The sequence below is a fragment of the Pinus tabuliformis genome, chromosome 1_1 (assembly GCF_031772625.1).
Source record: "Pinus tabuliformis cultivar Carrire ecotype Pingquan chromosome 1_1, CPIR1, whole genome shotgun sequence".
NCBI lineage: Eukaryota > Viridiplantae > Streptophyta > Pinopsida > Pinales > Pinaceae > Pinus > Pinus tabuliformis.
The window spans coordinates 977,095,627-977,111,078 of NC_142297.1; the positions used below are offsets into that span (position 1 = coordinate 977,095,627).

The following is a 15,452-nucleotide window of genomic DNA, read 5'->3' on the forward strand; positions in this document are numbered from 1 at the left end:
AATACAATTTAAATTTTTCTCTATAACAAATAACTCATTTCTTCATATAATTATGAAGACCGGACCTAGTTAAAATTTCCAACACTCCCTCCTAACTAGGGAGGTATTCATAATGACACATATTGATATTCTCATCTATAAGAAATGATGCAAATTGATAAGAATAAATGATGATAGTATCATCTTAGCTAACATTGTCACATTACCAAGGCCATGACAGGTATATCTCCACAAGATGAGAGCATAATGTTGGGAGGCATTCCATGGGACACCACACCACCTCTCTGAGGTACATACTCCACCTAGGATACCTGGAGCATGTCTTCCACCAAATCATTTCCCTCAAGGAAATGTTTGTCCACTGAACCATTATTTATCCAAGTCCATGTACTTGACTTAGGATCTCCATCCTAATCCATCACAATGCATGAATAAAGAATGTTTGTCTAAGATGCTTATCCAATCCACCATTCTCCTTATCCATGTCCATGTACTTTAGTTAGGATGTCAATCCTAATCCGTCACAGTACATGACACAAGGAGAACCATGTGTCCTAACTCCCTCTCCACCTGCTAGGAGAAATCCATGCTCACTCCCTCTGAAATAAGGAGAGTGCATAAAAAAGCCTCAACTTGTGTATGAAGTACATCAACTACCTATTATTATGTGGAGATTAGTTGTAGCTTCCTCAACCAACCCTATTATCACTTAGTTTGCTCAACTCCAACTTTTGAACTAGGGCTCCAAATCTTCCTCCTAACAGTGCATGATTCTACACTTGAGGTCTCCACCAACAACATCTAGCATTGCATTTTGAATTGCTTCCTACATTGTATCTTGTTGAATTTAGGCTTCTGTGATCCATATCAAGTTTATTAAGATGTTTTTCGGCAATAATCACATCAAAATTCATTTGTCGACGCGTTTCGAACCAACAAGTTTGGTTCGTCGTCAAGACAAGATGAAGAATTAGATAAAGGCAACAAGTTAAATAGAGAGATCGATCATTCAACAGCTATAAAAACGGCTACTTTTGACCAAGGAAACAGCTACAAAGGACTGGGCAACAACTACATTTGACTGGATCAAGAGACAGGGAAAGGAATAATATTAATTTAATTAATTAATTAAATAGTTAGTTTGTTAAATAAATTCATTATTATTTTTATTGTAACAAATAAATCCGTTTATAGTTAACTAAATTGTTTTAATGAACTTAAACTCAGAACCTAAAACCTAAAAAATTTTAATATCCTCTTTAATACTTTAAAACTAAATAAATTACCCAAAGATATGTATTATTATAGGACTATTATAAAACCAATAACTAGTTAGTTAATTAGTTAACATGATTCTAAGTTTATTTATGTAATATTTAACGAATTTGTTTTAATGAACTTAAACTCAGAACCTAAAACCTATTTTTTTTTTAATACTTTAAAACTAAATAAATTACACATAATATTATAGGACTTATAAAACTAATAATTAGTTAGTTAATCAGTTAACATTATTCTAAGTTTATTTATTTATTTATTTATTTAAACTATATATGTAACTAAATAAGTAATAAAATAAGGGTTAGTTCTATGAATATTTATGGGATAAATTGTTTATAATTAATTAAATTACATATTAAATTTATTTATGTTCATTTACTAAAGGTATCATGGGATAAATAGGGAATAATCACAAATGTTTATTAATTAACCCACTAATTAGTTAATAAGTTTATTTAAATTTTATATATATAATAAAAATAAAAACTAGGTAAAGTGTAAAACTATTTTAGAACAAAAACCAAGAAATTTAACCTAATAAAATGAAAAGAGGGAAGCTTTATAAACCTTTTATTATCAATTTGAAAATGAAATCTAAGCGAACTAATAAGAATAAAATATTAATAATATTAATTAAATAAAAAGTTAAAGAGAACCAAAGGAAAAATCAAAACACTAGTAAGGGGAATAAAGGGGAAATTAAACAGTCCTGAAGACAAGGGAGTAAAAAACAGATAGAAAAAATGCCAAAACGGAACCAAACAGGGGGGAAAGGGGAGGGGGGCTAGGGGGAAAGGGCAGGGATCCAACAACTGCTAATCTTCCAGTCGTCATCTCTATTGAGATTGCTTAGCCTTCTTTCAATTTCAATGGCCTCCCTAAATTTCCGGTGATGAAAAGGAGCAATCTTAGCAATAACCTGGGCCTCTTCAATACATATATGATGCTTAGTCTTCTCTGCATGTTCTGCCAGGGCTGAAGACTGGGTCCTCCCATGTTTGATGTCGGCAGTGTGCTCATGAATCCTTTGATTAATAGAGCGCCCTGTTTCACCCACATAGGGGGTCCCACAGGAGCAAGGGATAACATAAACACCTTTCATGTCCTTGGGGTCAACAGGGTCTTTAACAGATCTTAGGGAACTACGAATGGTGTTAAGGGGTCTAAAGATGGAGGGAACATTATGCTTCTTAAGGATTCTCACAATCTTGTCAGTGGTCCCTTGGATGAAAGGGAGATGAACCCCTGAGAACCGATCTTTAGGGTCTTTCTTGACCTTGGGACCTCTGCTAGCTTTAAGGAAGGCTTTAAGACCTTGGTGCCTACTATATCCATTGTTAACAAAAACATTAAGGAGATGGGCTTTCTCTTTATCAAGGGACTTTTCATTAGATATTCTCAGCGCACGAGTAGCTAGTGTGTTGAGAACACCCAACTTTTGAGCAGGGAAATGATGGGAGTTGGCATGAAGATACTACTCAATATGAGTTTTCTTCCGAAACACCTGATGGGAGAAAGAACCGTCATCATTCTTTGAAATGAGAACATCAAGGAAAGGAAAGCACCCATCAATTTATTGCTCCATAGTGAACTTTATGGAGGAAGATTGATTGTTGAGATGTTGGAAAAAAATATCTAATTTTTTCTGGTCATGAGACTAGATGACACCGTTGTCATTCACAAATCTCTTCCATATCTTGGGCAGGAGACAAGCTGAGGCCAAAGCCTTGGATTCAAAGTCTTCCATAAAAAGATTAGCAACTATTGGGGACCCCGCAAGTTTTCTCATAGAATTCCCCTTCAAAGCATAAAAAAAGTGGAAGTAAGACACATCTCAACCAAGCGAGAGGTATCGGGGTCAGTGAGGTGATTGATGACCTCAATGGCCTCCTGGATAGGGATGCAAGTGTAAAGGAAGACCACATCGAAACTCACAAGAATGTCCCCATGGTCAAACTCTATGCCCTTTAACTCATTGACAAATGAAGAAGAGTCTTTGATGAATGACTCTGTGAGGCCAACGAGGGGTTTAAACTTAGAAGCAAGGTATTTGGCTAGGAGGTAGGTTGGCCCTCCTATGGTGTTGACAATGGGTCTCAGAGGGGGGCCTCTTTGTGGATATTTGGGAGCCCATAGATCCTTGGAGTGATGGGGCTACTTTTAATAAGCTTCTGGCAAAAGGAACTCACAGAGTTACTAAACTTTATAGCAAGAGAAATTTTTTTGGAGATCCTTTTCAGGGGATTCTTACTAAGCTTTTTATAGCTTCCACTATTATAAATATGATCCAACATTTTCCTTTGATAATCCTCTCTGTCCGCAGCCCCACCTTTGTCGGCTTTAAGAACGACGATGTCTTTGGTTTGGTTCAAGGATTTAAGGGCATTAAATTCATCCTTGCTAATATTGCTCCTAGGGGGCTTTGCTTTCCTGACGATGACAGCGCAATCTTGCCTAATAGTGTCCTTGATATTATCAGGTAAACACCTAATCCCAAACTCCACGTCACACATAATGTCTTCCACGGGGATTTTTCTAGCAGCAAGGGAAAAATTTAATCCCTTTTCAAGAAGACTATAGACTGAAGGTGGAAAGGAAAACTTAGAAATATTAACCACCCTATTTTTATGAGAATTATTATTATTATTAGTATTGTAACTATATCTTTCATTATTACTCAAAGTGAAATTATTATCATTAATATTATTATCCATATTATATTTACCATTATTGCTAATAATATTACTGTGCATTTTAACTTCCTATTATTATTTCTGATTATCATGTTATCCACACATAACTTCTTCTTCTTCTTCTTCTTCTTCTTCTTATTATTATTAAACTTATTATTATTATTATTGAACTTTTCATTATTTTCATGTATCTTGTACCGTACATGAGGTCTTCTAGGCATCCATTTACCAACTATCTGACAAATTCAAAATGTTATTCCTAGGGCACATCAACAACCCATTGATTTGCACTTTGTTGCACCAAAATTCAATTCATAATGTATTGTGCAATGCCCACTTATTGCAGACTTCAATGAACTAGGGTGTCAAACCATCCCTTACACAGTCTACAGATCTATGGCTTAATGACCAACCCACTCAACTATGATTTGTCATGCCTAGTATTTTATTTTAGGGCACACATAAGATAGCCCATACAACAATATGGCAACACAACAAATCATAGTTCTTAGGGCTTACATAAGCAACCCATTGATTGTCCTTTGCTATTTCAAATTGATAGTACTTAGGGAACAATAATAGAAGTGATCAAACTGCCAAACCCTTCAATGGTTAGGTCTTCTATAAGACTAGAAAGTCTTCTAAATATGCAACACTCTTCCATGTTAGCCTTTTGTTGTGAAACCCTAGGTAGGACTTGCAATCTCACTGACATGAAAGAGACAAAGAGCATATAGACAGGAAACTAACCAAAACCATCAATCAAGGAGGAAAGGCACAAAATACTTATCTTTTGAAAATGATCGGTCTTTACTTAATCCATGGACTTCATGCATCCACTTTGTCAGCTTCAACTCTCAAGCAAAGTTAGCTCCGTCTTAAAGTTGAGTTATAGGATCATTTTTCCCCTCTGCCATTCTCAAAATCTACAACTTCTTTCAACAACGATGAATATTTCCTTAAGGGTTGATATCCAAATCCCCAAAACCTGCCAATCTAAAAATTGCAAGTTCTACAAGAATGCATATGTTAGTTACAAATCCTTAGTAAGGAATCCTTAACACATATTCTTGCCTAGATCTTGAACAAAGAGAAACAACAAGATACATGCCTGTAGAAAATCTGATGGTATGTTAACCCGATAATGCAATATAAATCAAAGCAAAATACTATAACCTACTTCTACTATCAATTTGCAGAAGCTTCAAGATCAAGTTAAACAATATAACTAGAAGAAGAAGAATCAATGGCACAATACACATGAAAATACTTTGGGGAAAGCCTCTGCTAAAAATCCCACACTATTGTATTATCATACATGGTGGAAATACATAGGAATTATACAAAGCCTTAGCTCTCACAACTAGCTAGCTCTTAGTACAATCCTCACAGATGCTCACAGGCAATCTTGGTTTCTCTCCAGCCTTCCTCTCTGCCCTCCAAGCTCCTATTTCCTTGCGTTGTTCCTTGTGGATGATTCTCCTTTTACCAAGTGGATGATCTCCCTCAAAACTGCGCAATCCTCAAGGATTAAATCCTTGACTACATGCATGAGTTTTCCCTTTGAGAAAACACATGCAACTAATAGTACGTTGTCCTTGACTTTAATCTCAACTGGGTCTTTCTTAGAATAGACATGCATGAGTTTCTGATGAGGGAATCTTCAGTTAACTGGAGTAGCACTAGTTGAGTGCATGCATGCATCAACTGACTGTTAACTCACCATTAGTTCCTCAAACAGTTTGGAACTAATTTAACTAGACTTAACTTAGTAAACTGGGCTAACTAATTACAACTCAAATATAACTCAATCTTATCTCCTTAATTTAAGGGATAACTCTTGCATGATTTCAGAAAGACTTCTAATTTGAATTTCTCCAACTAATTAATTTAAAAATAAATTAATTAATTATTTCCAAGTAGCTGTTAAGACTAAATTTGATTTTAATTCCCAATTTAATTCAAGGACAAATTAAATTGGAATATTCTTGTTGCCATATTTCAACATTCCCTCTCAACAAGAAAGGGATTATCTACCACCCTAATCCTGTCTCTATGGAACTCGAATTTACACTTTGACAATGCCTTTGTCAAAATGTCAGCGTCTTGCTCCTCTGTCGAAATATACTGCAGTAACATGATCCTCTCGACCTGTGAAAAGCCATAGGCAACAAATATTTCCTTATGATTCTCCACACTACCATCAATAGCTTGCTTTACCTTGTAAAGCCAACAGGAACTTGTGATTGACTTGTTCTTTGGTCTTGGAACCACGTCCCAAACACTGTTATGAACTATGGAGTCACACTCCTCCACCATAGCATCAACCCAAATCAGCTGCTGGACTGCTTCCTGAAAGGAAGATGGCTCGGTCTCAACACATTCCCCAGCAAGGGCCATGTGTCTAGTATACCTCTCAGGTGACCTCCTTTGTCTGTGTTGAGAAGATGGTGCTCCCACATTCTCTCTCGCATCCTCCAACAATCTGTCAGCTTCTCTTGTGCACTTCCGTCCATCTCTGGCAGACTCTGCTTGAGTGGATGCCTCCACTCCTGGAACCTCTGCATGTGGCTGCTTCACATCATTCTAAGGCTCCTCCTCCTTAGGAACCAACAATTCCTCCACAGCCTGTATTTGGAGCTCCCTCTCAAGGGAAACTCGCATGGCCTTCTGCTCATCAAACTTGAGATCTCTGCGAACCACTGTCCTCCGACTGGTAGGCAAGTACACCTGATAGTTGTGAGGTATATCAGTGTACCCCACAAGTATCCCCAACTCTACTGTCGGCTCAAGCTTCTTCCGTGCATCCTTTGTCACATGGCAATATACCGATGAGCCAAAGATCCTGAAGTGACCCATATCTAGTCTCTTACCGAAGAAAGCTTCCTCTGGTGTCTTCATCTCAAGTATGCGATGCGGGCTTCTATTCTACAAATAGACCGTTGTGTTGCATGCCTCAGCCCACAAGTGAAGTGGTAAGCCTTGGTCATGCAGCATTGCCCGTGCTGCCCCTACAATAGTTTTATTCTTCCTCTCAGCCACCCCATTCTACTGTGGGTTATGAGGTTATGTCAACTCGTTTAATTCCTTCCGCTGCACAAAAGTCCTTAAACTCTTGAGAGACATATTCTCCACCATTGCCGCTTCTTAAGGCCTTGATCTTCTTCCCTAACTCTTTCTCGACCAAAGCTTTGAACTCACAAAACTTTGTGAAGATTTGGTCCTTCTTCTACATGAAATAAATCTAGCATTTACGAGAATATTCATCAATGAAAATCACATAATACCTTTGCTTCGTTGTGGATGGGGTCGAGAATGGTCCACACAAATCAGTATGAACTCGCTCTAAGATAGCCTCTGCTCGACTGTATCGTTCATGTAATGAAGACTTGGTGTACTTTCCCAAGATACAACCTTTGCATGTGTCAACTTGCTCAAGTTTACCTTTGGGAAGTCCTATAGATATCTGTTGCATTATCTTCAAAGCCCCATGATGCAAATGGCCCAACCGCCTGTGCCACAACTCGCCAATGTCTTGGCTTTGCACCAATTTTTCTTTCGTACTCAATGTTGCACAATCATCTACCTCTAGTTTATAGAGATTCTTCACCTGAATCCCTATCCTCTTGGTCTGACCCGTGTCTATGTGTCTTAGGAACGCCTTTCCTTTACTGAAGAAAACATCATAGCCTTTGTCTCCAACATCACGACCGATACCAAGTTCTTCTTTAGTCCAGGCACATACATCACATCTGTGACGCCATGCATGTGATGAGGGTAAAGTCCATTTCAAATTGAGAGGCTAATGCCTCACCTTCCGATCCTTCTGAGGATCCCTTCTTGGACTTCTTCGATGGGAAATTAGTCGCATAATGTCCCATCTTGTGACAATTAAAGCATCTTACTTTAGACATGTCACCCTTCTTCCCTCCATGAGAAGAATTCGATTTGAAATGGGAAGCCTTCCCCTTCCCTTTCCTTGCCTTACTAAGGCTAGATTTTCTTCATCATCATTCTTGGATGAAGAACCATCTCGTGTGCTCCTCCTGATCTCCTCTTGCATAAGATCCAACCACAGTTGTTCCCAATCCAGCAGTTTCTCCTTTCCATTCACAGAGTCCTGGTAGTTATTCCAACTCTTTGGAAGGCCAAGGAGAGCGAAGCTCACCATATCATCATCGGTAGTAGTTATTCCTACAATGCCAAGCTCATCTCTACAGGTGGTGAGCTTGTTCAGATATGTGGAAATAGTATCGCCCTTCTCCATCTTGATTCTTCGAAGCTTATCCTTGAGCACCAATTTCCTTTGGTCGCTATTGTTCTGGTAGAGGTCCTTCAATGTCTTCCACATTGAAAATGGAGTATCCTTCCCATGGAAACTCGAGACAATATGGTCTCGAACTCCCTCAAGGATGATCCATCTCGCCTTCGCCACACACTTCTCCAACTCAACCAACTCTTGTGCATTAGTTGAAGTTGGCTTTGGGATTTCTTGATTAATGAATTCCTTCAAGCCATTGTCTTCTAATACAACCTCCATTCTATCTTTCCATGCTATGTAATTCGAGCTACCTTCCAAGGCATACTTGAGTCTCAAGCCATAGAACGCCATTGGCCAACCTTGAAGTATGATATGAATTCGATTTGCACATGCAACCCCGAACTTCAAACTTCGAATTCTCTTCTCAGCGTATTGTTCACAACTCCGATACCGTGTAGAAAATTTCTACAAATCCAGCTCCGATACCATATAGAAAATATGATGGTAGGTTAACCCGATAATGTAATATAAATCAAAGCAGAATACTATAACCTACTTCTACTATCAATTTGTGGAAGCTTAAAGATCGCACTGAACAATATAACCAGAAGAAGAAGAATCAATGGCACAATACACATGAAAATACTTTGGGGAAAGCCTCTATTAAAAACCCCACACTATTGTATTATCATACATGGTGGAAATACATAGGAATTATACAAAGCCTTAGCTCTCACAGCTAGCCAGCTCTCGATACAATCCTCAGAGATGCTCACAGGCAATCTTGGCTTCTCTCCAACCTTCCTCTCTGCCCTCCAAGCTCCTATTTCCTTGCATTGTTCCTTGTGGATGATTCTCCTCTTACCAAGTGGATGATCTCCCTCAAAACTGCACAATCCTCAAGGATTAAATCCTTGACTGCATGCATGAGTTTTCTCTTTGAGAAAACACATGCAACTAATAGTACACTGTCCTTGACTTTAATCTCAACTGGGTCTTTCTCAAAATAGACATGTATGAGTTTCTGATGAGGGAATCTTTAGTTAACTGGAGTAGCACTAGTTGAGTGCATGCATGCATCAACTGACTATTAACTCACCATTAGTTCCTCAAACAGTTTGGAACTAATTTAACTGGACTTAACTCAGTAAACTGAGTTAACTAATTAAAACTCAAATATAACTCAATCTTATCTCCTTAATTTAAGGGATAACTCTCACATGACTTCAGAAAGACTTCTAACTTGAATTTCTCTAACTAATTAATTTAAAAATTAATTAATTAATTATTTCCAAGTAGCTGTTAAGACTAAATTCGATTTTAATTCCCAATTTAATTCAAGGACAAATTAAATTGGAATATTCTTGTTGCCATATTTCAACAATACCTTATCAACTTTAGTCAATCACTATCCTTCTTATCCTTTTAATCATTTATTTTTCATATCTACACGTGATGACAAATCCTTTGAACTCAGATGACATATTAGTTTGTTTTTCAATCCCACCGAGATGCATAAAAGATATTCTTCCACGAGAAAATTAATACTTGGTCTTGACTTCAGGTTACGAAGAAGCTCGGTAATTAGACTTGCAGACCTCAGATTAGTTGAGGACTTCAGACTTGCTCCATAAGAAGGGATAAATTTGGCTGTCATATTTTGATGCACTTTACTTAGGCCTTGCAATAGACTTCAGAACTTTGGAGCAAGCACAAAATTTCCAGCCACAAGAGCAGACTTTCGACCTCCTCAGATTACTAGAGCGAGTTCTAAAGATGATAATAATCTTATGTTATTGTCCGTCAAGAATTCTTCCTTAAGGTTTTGGTCTAGAGTCTGAGATAACAAACATTGTTATTCCTTCAATACACAAATTTAAAAAAATTCTGGCCAGATTCAAATACAGAGATGTTTCTTCCGACAAATATTCAAAATACTCGTTCAGTAGTTCTTCTTTCAAATTTGGATGATATAGAGAAATATTGTATCCTGAGCGCTGATCCATAGAGATGTACTTCACTATTTTATGAGCTTAACATCTATAATAGTGATCTTGCTCTTGCCCTAGCTCCGAAACCATGTTAGAATTCCAGTGATATGGTGAATTCTTAAACATGATAATTACTTGTGAGCATTATAATAGCTATTTTCATTAGTTAATCTTCTTCATCAAGAAATTATCACTAGATACAATACATTAAAGATCATAGTGTACAAGAGACAAGAGACACAAGGAGTTAGGCTCCAAGCCAGGGAAAAACCCCACCAAGTGGAAAACCTATCAATCCTTTCCTTATAGGGTCAAGAGAAATCTAAGTAAAATACATATGCTTCAATATCTAGCTCCTTCCATTGCCAAGTCAACCCTCCATTCTGCCCATTAAATGCCATCAAACTATCCTCAAGGAGCCAAATATATGTCTTCAATAGAGGCCTGAACTTTGTTTATTATTCCAATCTATAGCAAAGATAATACCATAGTCTTCTTTTCATCAACAAAGCTTTAGAAATTCAGATATACTAGCCTCAGAATTTGGTCTTTTGTGCCAACAGATCTTTGCACTTGTGTGTCTTAGAATTTTGGACTGTGTGCCATCAAAATCTTCAGATTAGTGTGTCTCAGAGCGTGTAGTACTGAACTCGGATAGATCAAACTTCTTATGCTTAGAAATTTGGATCATATTACTTTAGAAATTTTAACTATTTAGCTTTAGAAGATCATCAAACTTCAAAAGATGATGTACGAACTAATGCCCAAATGGATGTGCATGTTGTCATATATATAGTTTTTCCCCCATTTGAAAGGGTGCCTCCTAAGGCGAGGCTGACCTGTCTCCTAGGAGGGTTGACTTGGCAAATGGGAGGACAAATATCATTTAAAAAAAAAATCTCTTTTCTTCCATTTGTCCAAATGGGACATAATACAATTTAAATATTTCTTTATCACAAATAAATCATGTCTTCATATAATTATGAAGATCTAACCTATTTGTAATTTCCAACAAGTTATACAACTCTTAAGACAATGCTACTAGATAAAAGTCTCTAAAAATTGAGGACAAAAATATGTTAATCCACAAAGGAGTGATCTAAAACCTAGTTCCACAGTCACAAATATCAATAATGCTAGTATTTGATATCCATGGATTTGCTACTAAAACAAAAATCAATAAAGAAATCACAATGTTGGGTGCAATTATTTATGGGTAAGAATGTTGGAAAAAAGGTGCATAAAATGACCAAAATAACCTCAAACAAAATGCCTTTTTTTAAATGAAACATACACCATGAAAAATAGCCCTAAAACTCCTTGATTTAGAAAATATTATGTATCCCAAAGTCTAACACAATATATTAGCATGAACAGTTGAAAAGAACACCCTAACTAGCAATGAAATCAGTAGAGAAAGGTCACCCTTGCTTTGGTACCATGTTGAGATCACAAGGGAATGCGGGGATTAAATGGAACCAAATAGCTAGCCTAAAACCTTACAAAAGTAAAGAAAAAAACAACAATAAACAAGTGCATTAGAGCTATTTAAAACATGTGTTAGAGAGAGAGAAACACAACCATAGAATAAGGGAATGTCAAAGATATTGTTCTCATGGGCTTAAATCACTTGCATTAGGGGAATTTTGAGGTCTAAAGTGGGCATCCTAAGGAAAATAATAAAATAACAGTTAAAAAAATAAAATAAGAGTTGTGAATTGTTACAGAAAAAGAAAGGAAACTACTTTTTTTTGCTGTATTTTCAACTTATATTCTTGTAGGTTTACTCAAATGTCAAGTGTAGATGCTCGTTAGATGTAAAATTAAATTCCACATCCAACAAGTACCCACTCTGCATACTTCTGAGTAGACCCACATTGACAAGAATTGAAAATATATGAAAAAAGCATGATCAGTGCACATTTTTTCATGTATTTTTCAATTCTTGTCAATGTGGGTCTACTCAGAAATATGCAGAGTGAGTACTCTTTGGATGTGGATATTAATTATGAATCCAACATGTGTATATAGTTGATACTTGAGTAATCTTGTAAGAAGATAAGCCCAAAATACATTTTAAAAAGTAGTGCTTTTTCTTTCTTGTCCAAAATATTTACCCCTAGGGATGACATCATCATCTTGAACCCTATGGTTTTTTTTTTAAGTTAATTTATTAGTACATCTTTTGTTTTGAGGCCCATTTTTACCTCAAAATTCCTCTAATGTATAAAAGAATAATGCACATACTAAAGAATGATCACATGATCATATAAGATCATCTGACAAATGAGGTTTTAGTTGTGTGTTGATACACAACTCAAGTGGGGTGCCTCCCCAAGAGGGATTATAGACCCAAAATAATACGACTTACTCTCCAAGAGAGTTATTGAACCTATATATCAAGTTGACTAGGTTGGTTGCATTGGTAACCTAAAATTACAATAATGGATGTTCATAAGCATAATTAATGCCTAAAAATTACATTAACGAAAATTCATGATGGTTGTGATCATGTTAATTTTACACCATTAACAAAGAAAACCCTATGGAAAATAACTTCCCAAAATTATCTCAAAAGCCTAATTAGGTGTCTAACTACTAATGCCTTTATTTTCCTAATGTGTAGCTATTATTTACAATATATAACCCTTTTTGAATCACTATGGCCAATAATCGCCCCCTGTCGATGCTCAAATAGGTAGAGAACTCCATTGAAGAAAAAATAGATACCTCTAATTACACCATATTTTCTATGGGGTGTCTAAGATCTGTTTTCATGGCACCATACAAGATCACACTTGTGGACTTACTATCTACTAGTTGCAGATTATGCACATTATCATGATGGACATGTTACCCTTATGGTTTACCTGACCTTCGCCAACTAGGGAGAATGTGGAATTTCATGGAGGATGACTTGGCACAATCATGTGATCCTGCCATTTCATTGCAACATATTAAATAGATTGGTTATGATTGTACCATTGGTGGAGGTTTCTTTAGTGACATATCATATATCTTTCGGCTTGTTGGATGTGCTTTTTTGTGTTTGATGATTTTTTAGGAGACCATCTTATTGTTCCCCTTGCTCATGATGCTCTAGACACTACTTTTGCTTTGTTGTTGCAAGGGATATTCATGTCTTCATGTTAGTCTTTTGTGTCTTTATGGTGGGGTGTTTTCCTAGTGTGTCACCCACCCTCTCTCCCCAACACACACGCACATTTCATCACGTTCCTATCATTTTACCTAGGTATATTCCATATTTCATCACATTTCCGCATTGTATCTTATATAATCCACATCATATTCACATTTCACCATATTCCCATTCATAGAGGGTGCATGAGCCATTTCAACCACATTCATATAGTTTTCCCTTCATAATCAACCTTTCATTTGCTATATTGCATCATTTAACCATTTCCGTGTGTGAACACACTGTTGAGTCTCAAAATTATCATCCATATTTCCATCATTTCATAACTATTTAGCCCTCATTTCATAACTATCTAGCCTAAAACCCTACATCAAGTGACCATCTTTATGATTATATGGGTTAGGATCCTTGTTTTCTTAAGTTATCTATTTTATGTATTTAAAGTGAATTTATGATTAAAAACTAGGAAATTAACATGGTTTCATATATATGTGTGTGTGTGTTATGAGTTTTGTGACATGTGTAGGCTTATTTGGAGGTTCTAGAAGGGTTTTACTTGGCCTTCCAAGATCAAATTCGAATTTCAACTCAAGAGGTGGACCATATCCCAAGGAGAAGGATCTTGAAGATATTGATGTGTCATACGATTTGTATCTAGCATTTAGCGATAAGTTGAGACAAGTATGGATCTAGTACATATTTAAGGGATCTACATTTATTGAGTAGATATCCCTAATTCATGTATAAATAGGAGGAGCATCCTTCAAAGGAAGCTAACAATTGTCAGATAATCATTAGCATTAGATTTATGATTGTTCATTCAGCATGAATAATATCATTTTCTCCAAATCATGAGTTATGAGTGTTGTTTGATTCTTAAGATGTGATAGATGTTCAGGTGTGCTCGTTGAGGAATGGAGGGCCCCCATACCAAGCCAAGTACACTTTGTTGTATGATGTTTATATTTGTGTATATGCTAGTTTAGTTCTTCATGTTTATTATATTCATTTGTTTTAAATATTTGTAAATATCTTTCATGTGAATTCATTTTATGGCCATGTGTTAAGTGAGATGTGTGAATATTTCTTATGGTTGTTGGATGATTCTTGGTTTAATTTTAATCTGCATATGAAGGGACAAACAAGGGTTTAAGTTAAATTCTCCTTCTATTTGATCATGAACAATAACTAAAATTCATCCTCTTTTCCTTGTTTGAGTTATTTCTGAATCTCTAGTTTTAATGCAATGGTAACAATGATGGAATAGAATTGTAAGGAAGGATAACCTAGATCTCTTAAGTTAGGAGCCTCTTCTCTTGCTATCTACACATCATCAACCATTTCACTTTAGTTTCTTTTCTTGGGGACAGTACTGTGAGGAAGGACAACCAAGACCTCCTAAGTTAGGAGCCTCTTCTCTTGCTTGCTGCATCTTGAACTAGAAACTTTTTAGTTTTAGAAGTTATTTGTAATATGCATTTCCTTTCTTTCTTTCCATCCTAAACAAACCTTCTACAACAGTTGCATCTGAGGTCCCATATATTTTGTTTTGATTCTAAGTTTACGAAACCCCCGAGTTGACATATTAAAATAACAAGGGATTTAACATACCATTAAATCACCCAACATTTTTGGCGTCGTTGCCAGGGAAGCAAACTTAGATGTAACTAAGTTAGGAGGATTGTTTAGGAATCATTTCCATTTTAAGGATAACTGCATTTAGGCATTAGGAATTTAATTTAGTACAAATATTTTTCTTTGGCTTGATTCATAGAAAGCTAACTCATGTTGAAAGGATAACTTGGTGACAACAAGATCTTAGTAACATGGGGAAGTGTATATAGGAGCTAGCTTTAAATCCCAATTTTATTTGCATATGTAAAGCATGATAAATAGGGTGCATAAATTTCAATCAATCTTTCCACTATAAGAGTATCAAACTAATCCATTTAGGGACATAAGATCTAGAATGATGTTCAAGCATTTGAAGGAGAGCCAAGATAATGAGGATTGCATTGAAGATTGGTTTCAAAAGGTGATGAAGCCATAACATTCTTCCATTCTTC

The 15,452-nt window shown here is 36.3% G+C and overlaps 1 protein-coding gene across 1 annotated transcript in view; it reads left to right on the forward strand.

Annotated features, from left to right (window-relative positions):
• LOC149217785 (uncharacterized) overlaps positions 1-14,160 on the forward strand; it is a 216,944-nt gene extending 202,784 nt beyond the window's left edge. The window contains exon 9 of the mRNA XM_089391421.1: positions 13,913-14,160. Coding sequence (XP_089247547.1) covers positions 13,913-13,931 — 19 coding nt within the window. The 3' untranslated portion in view covers positions 13,932-14,160. The remainder of the gene's footprint in view (positions 1-13,912) is intronic.
• Positions 14,161-15,452: the final 1,292 nt, after the last annotated feature.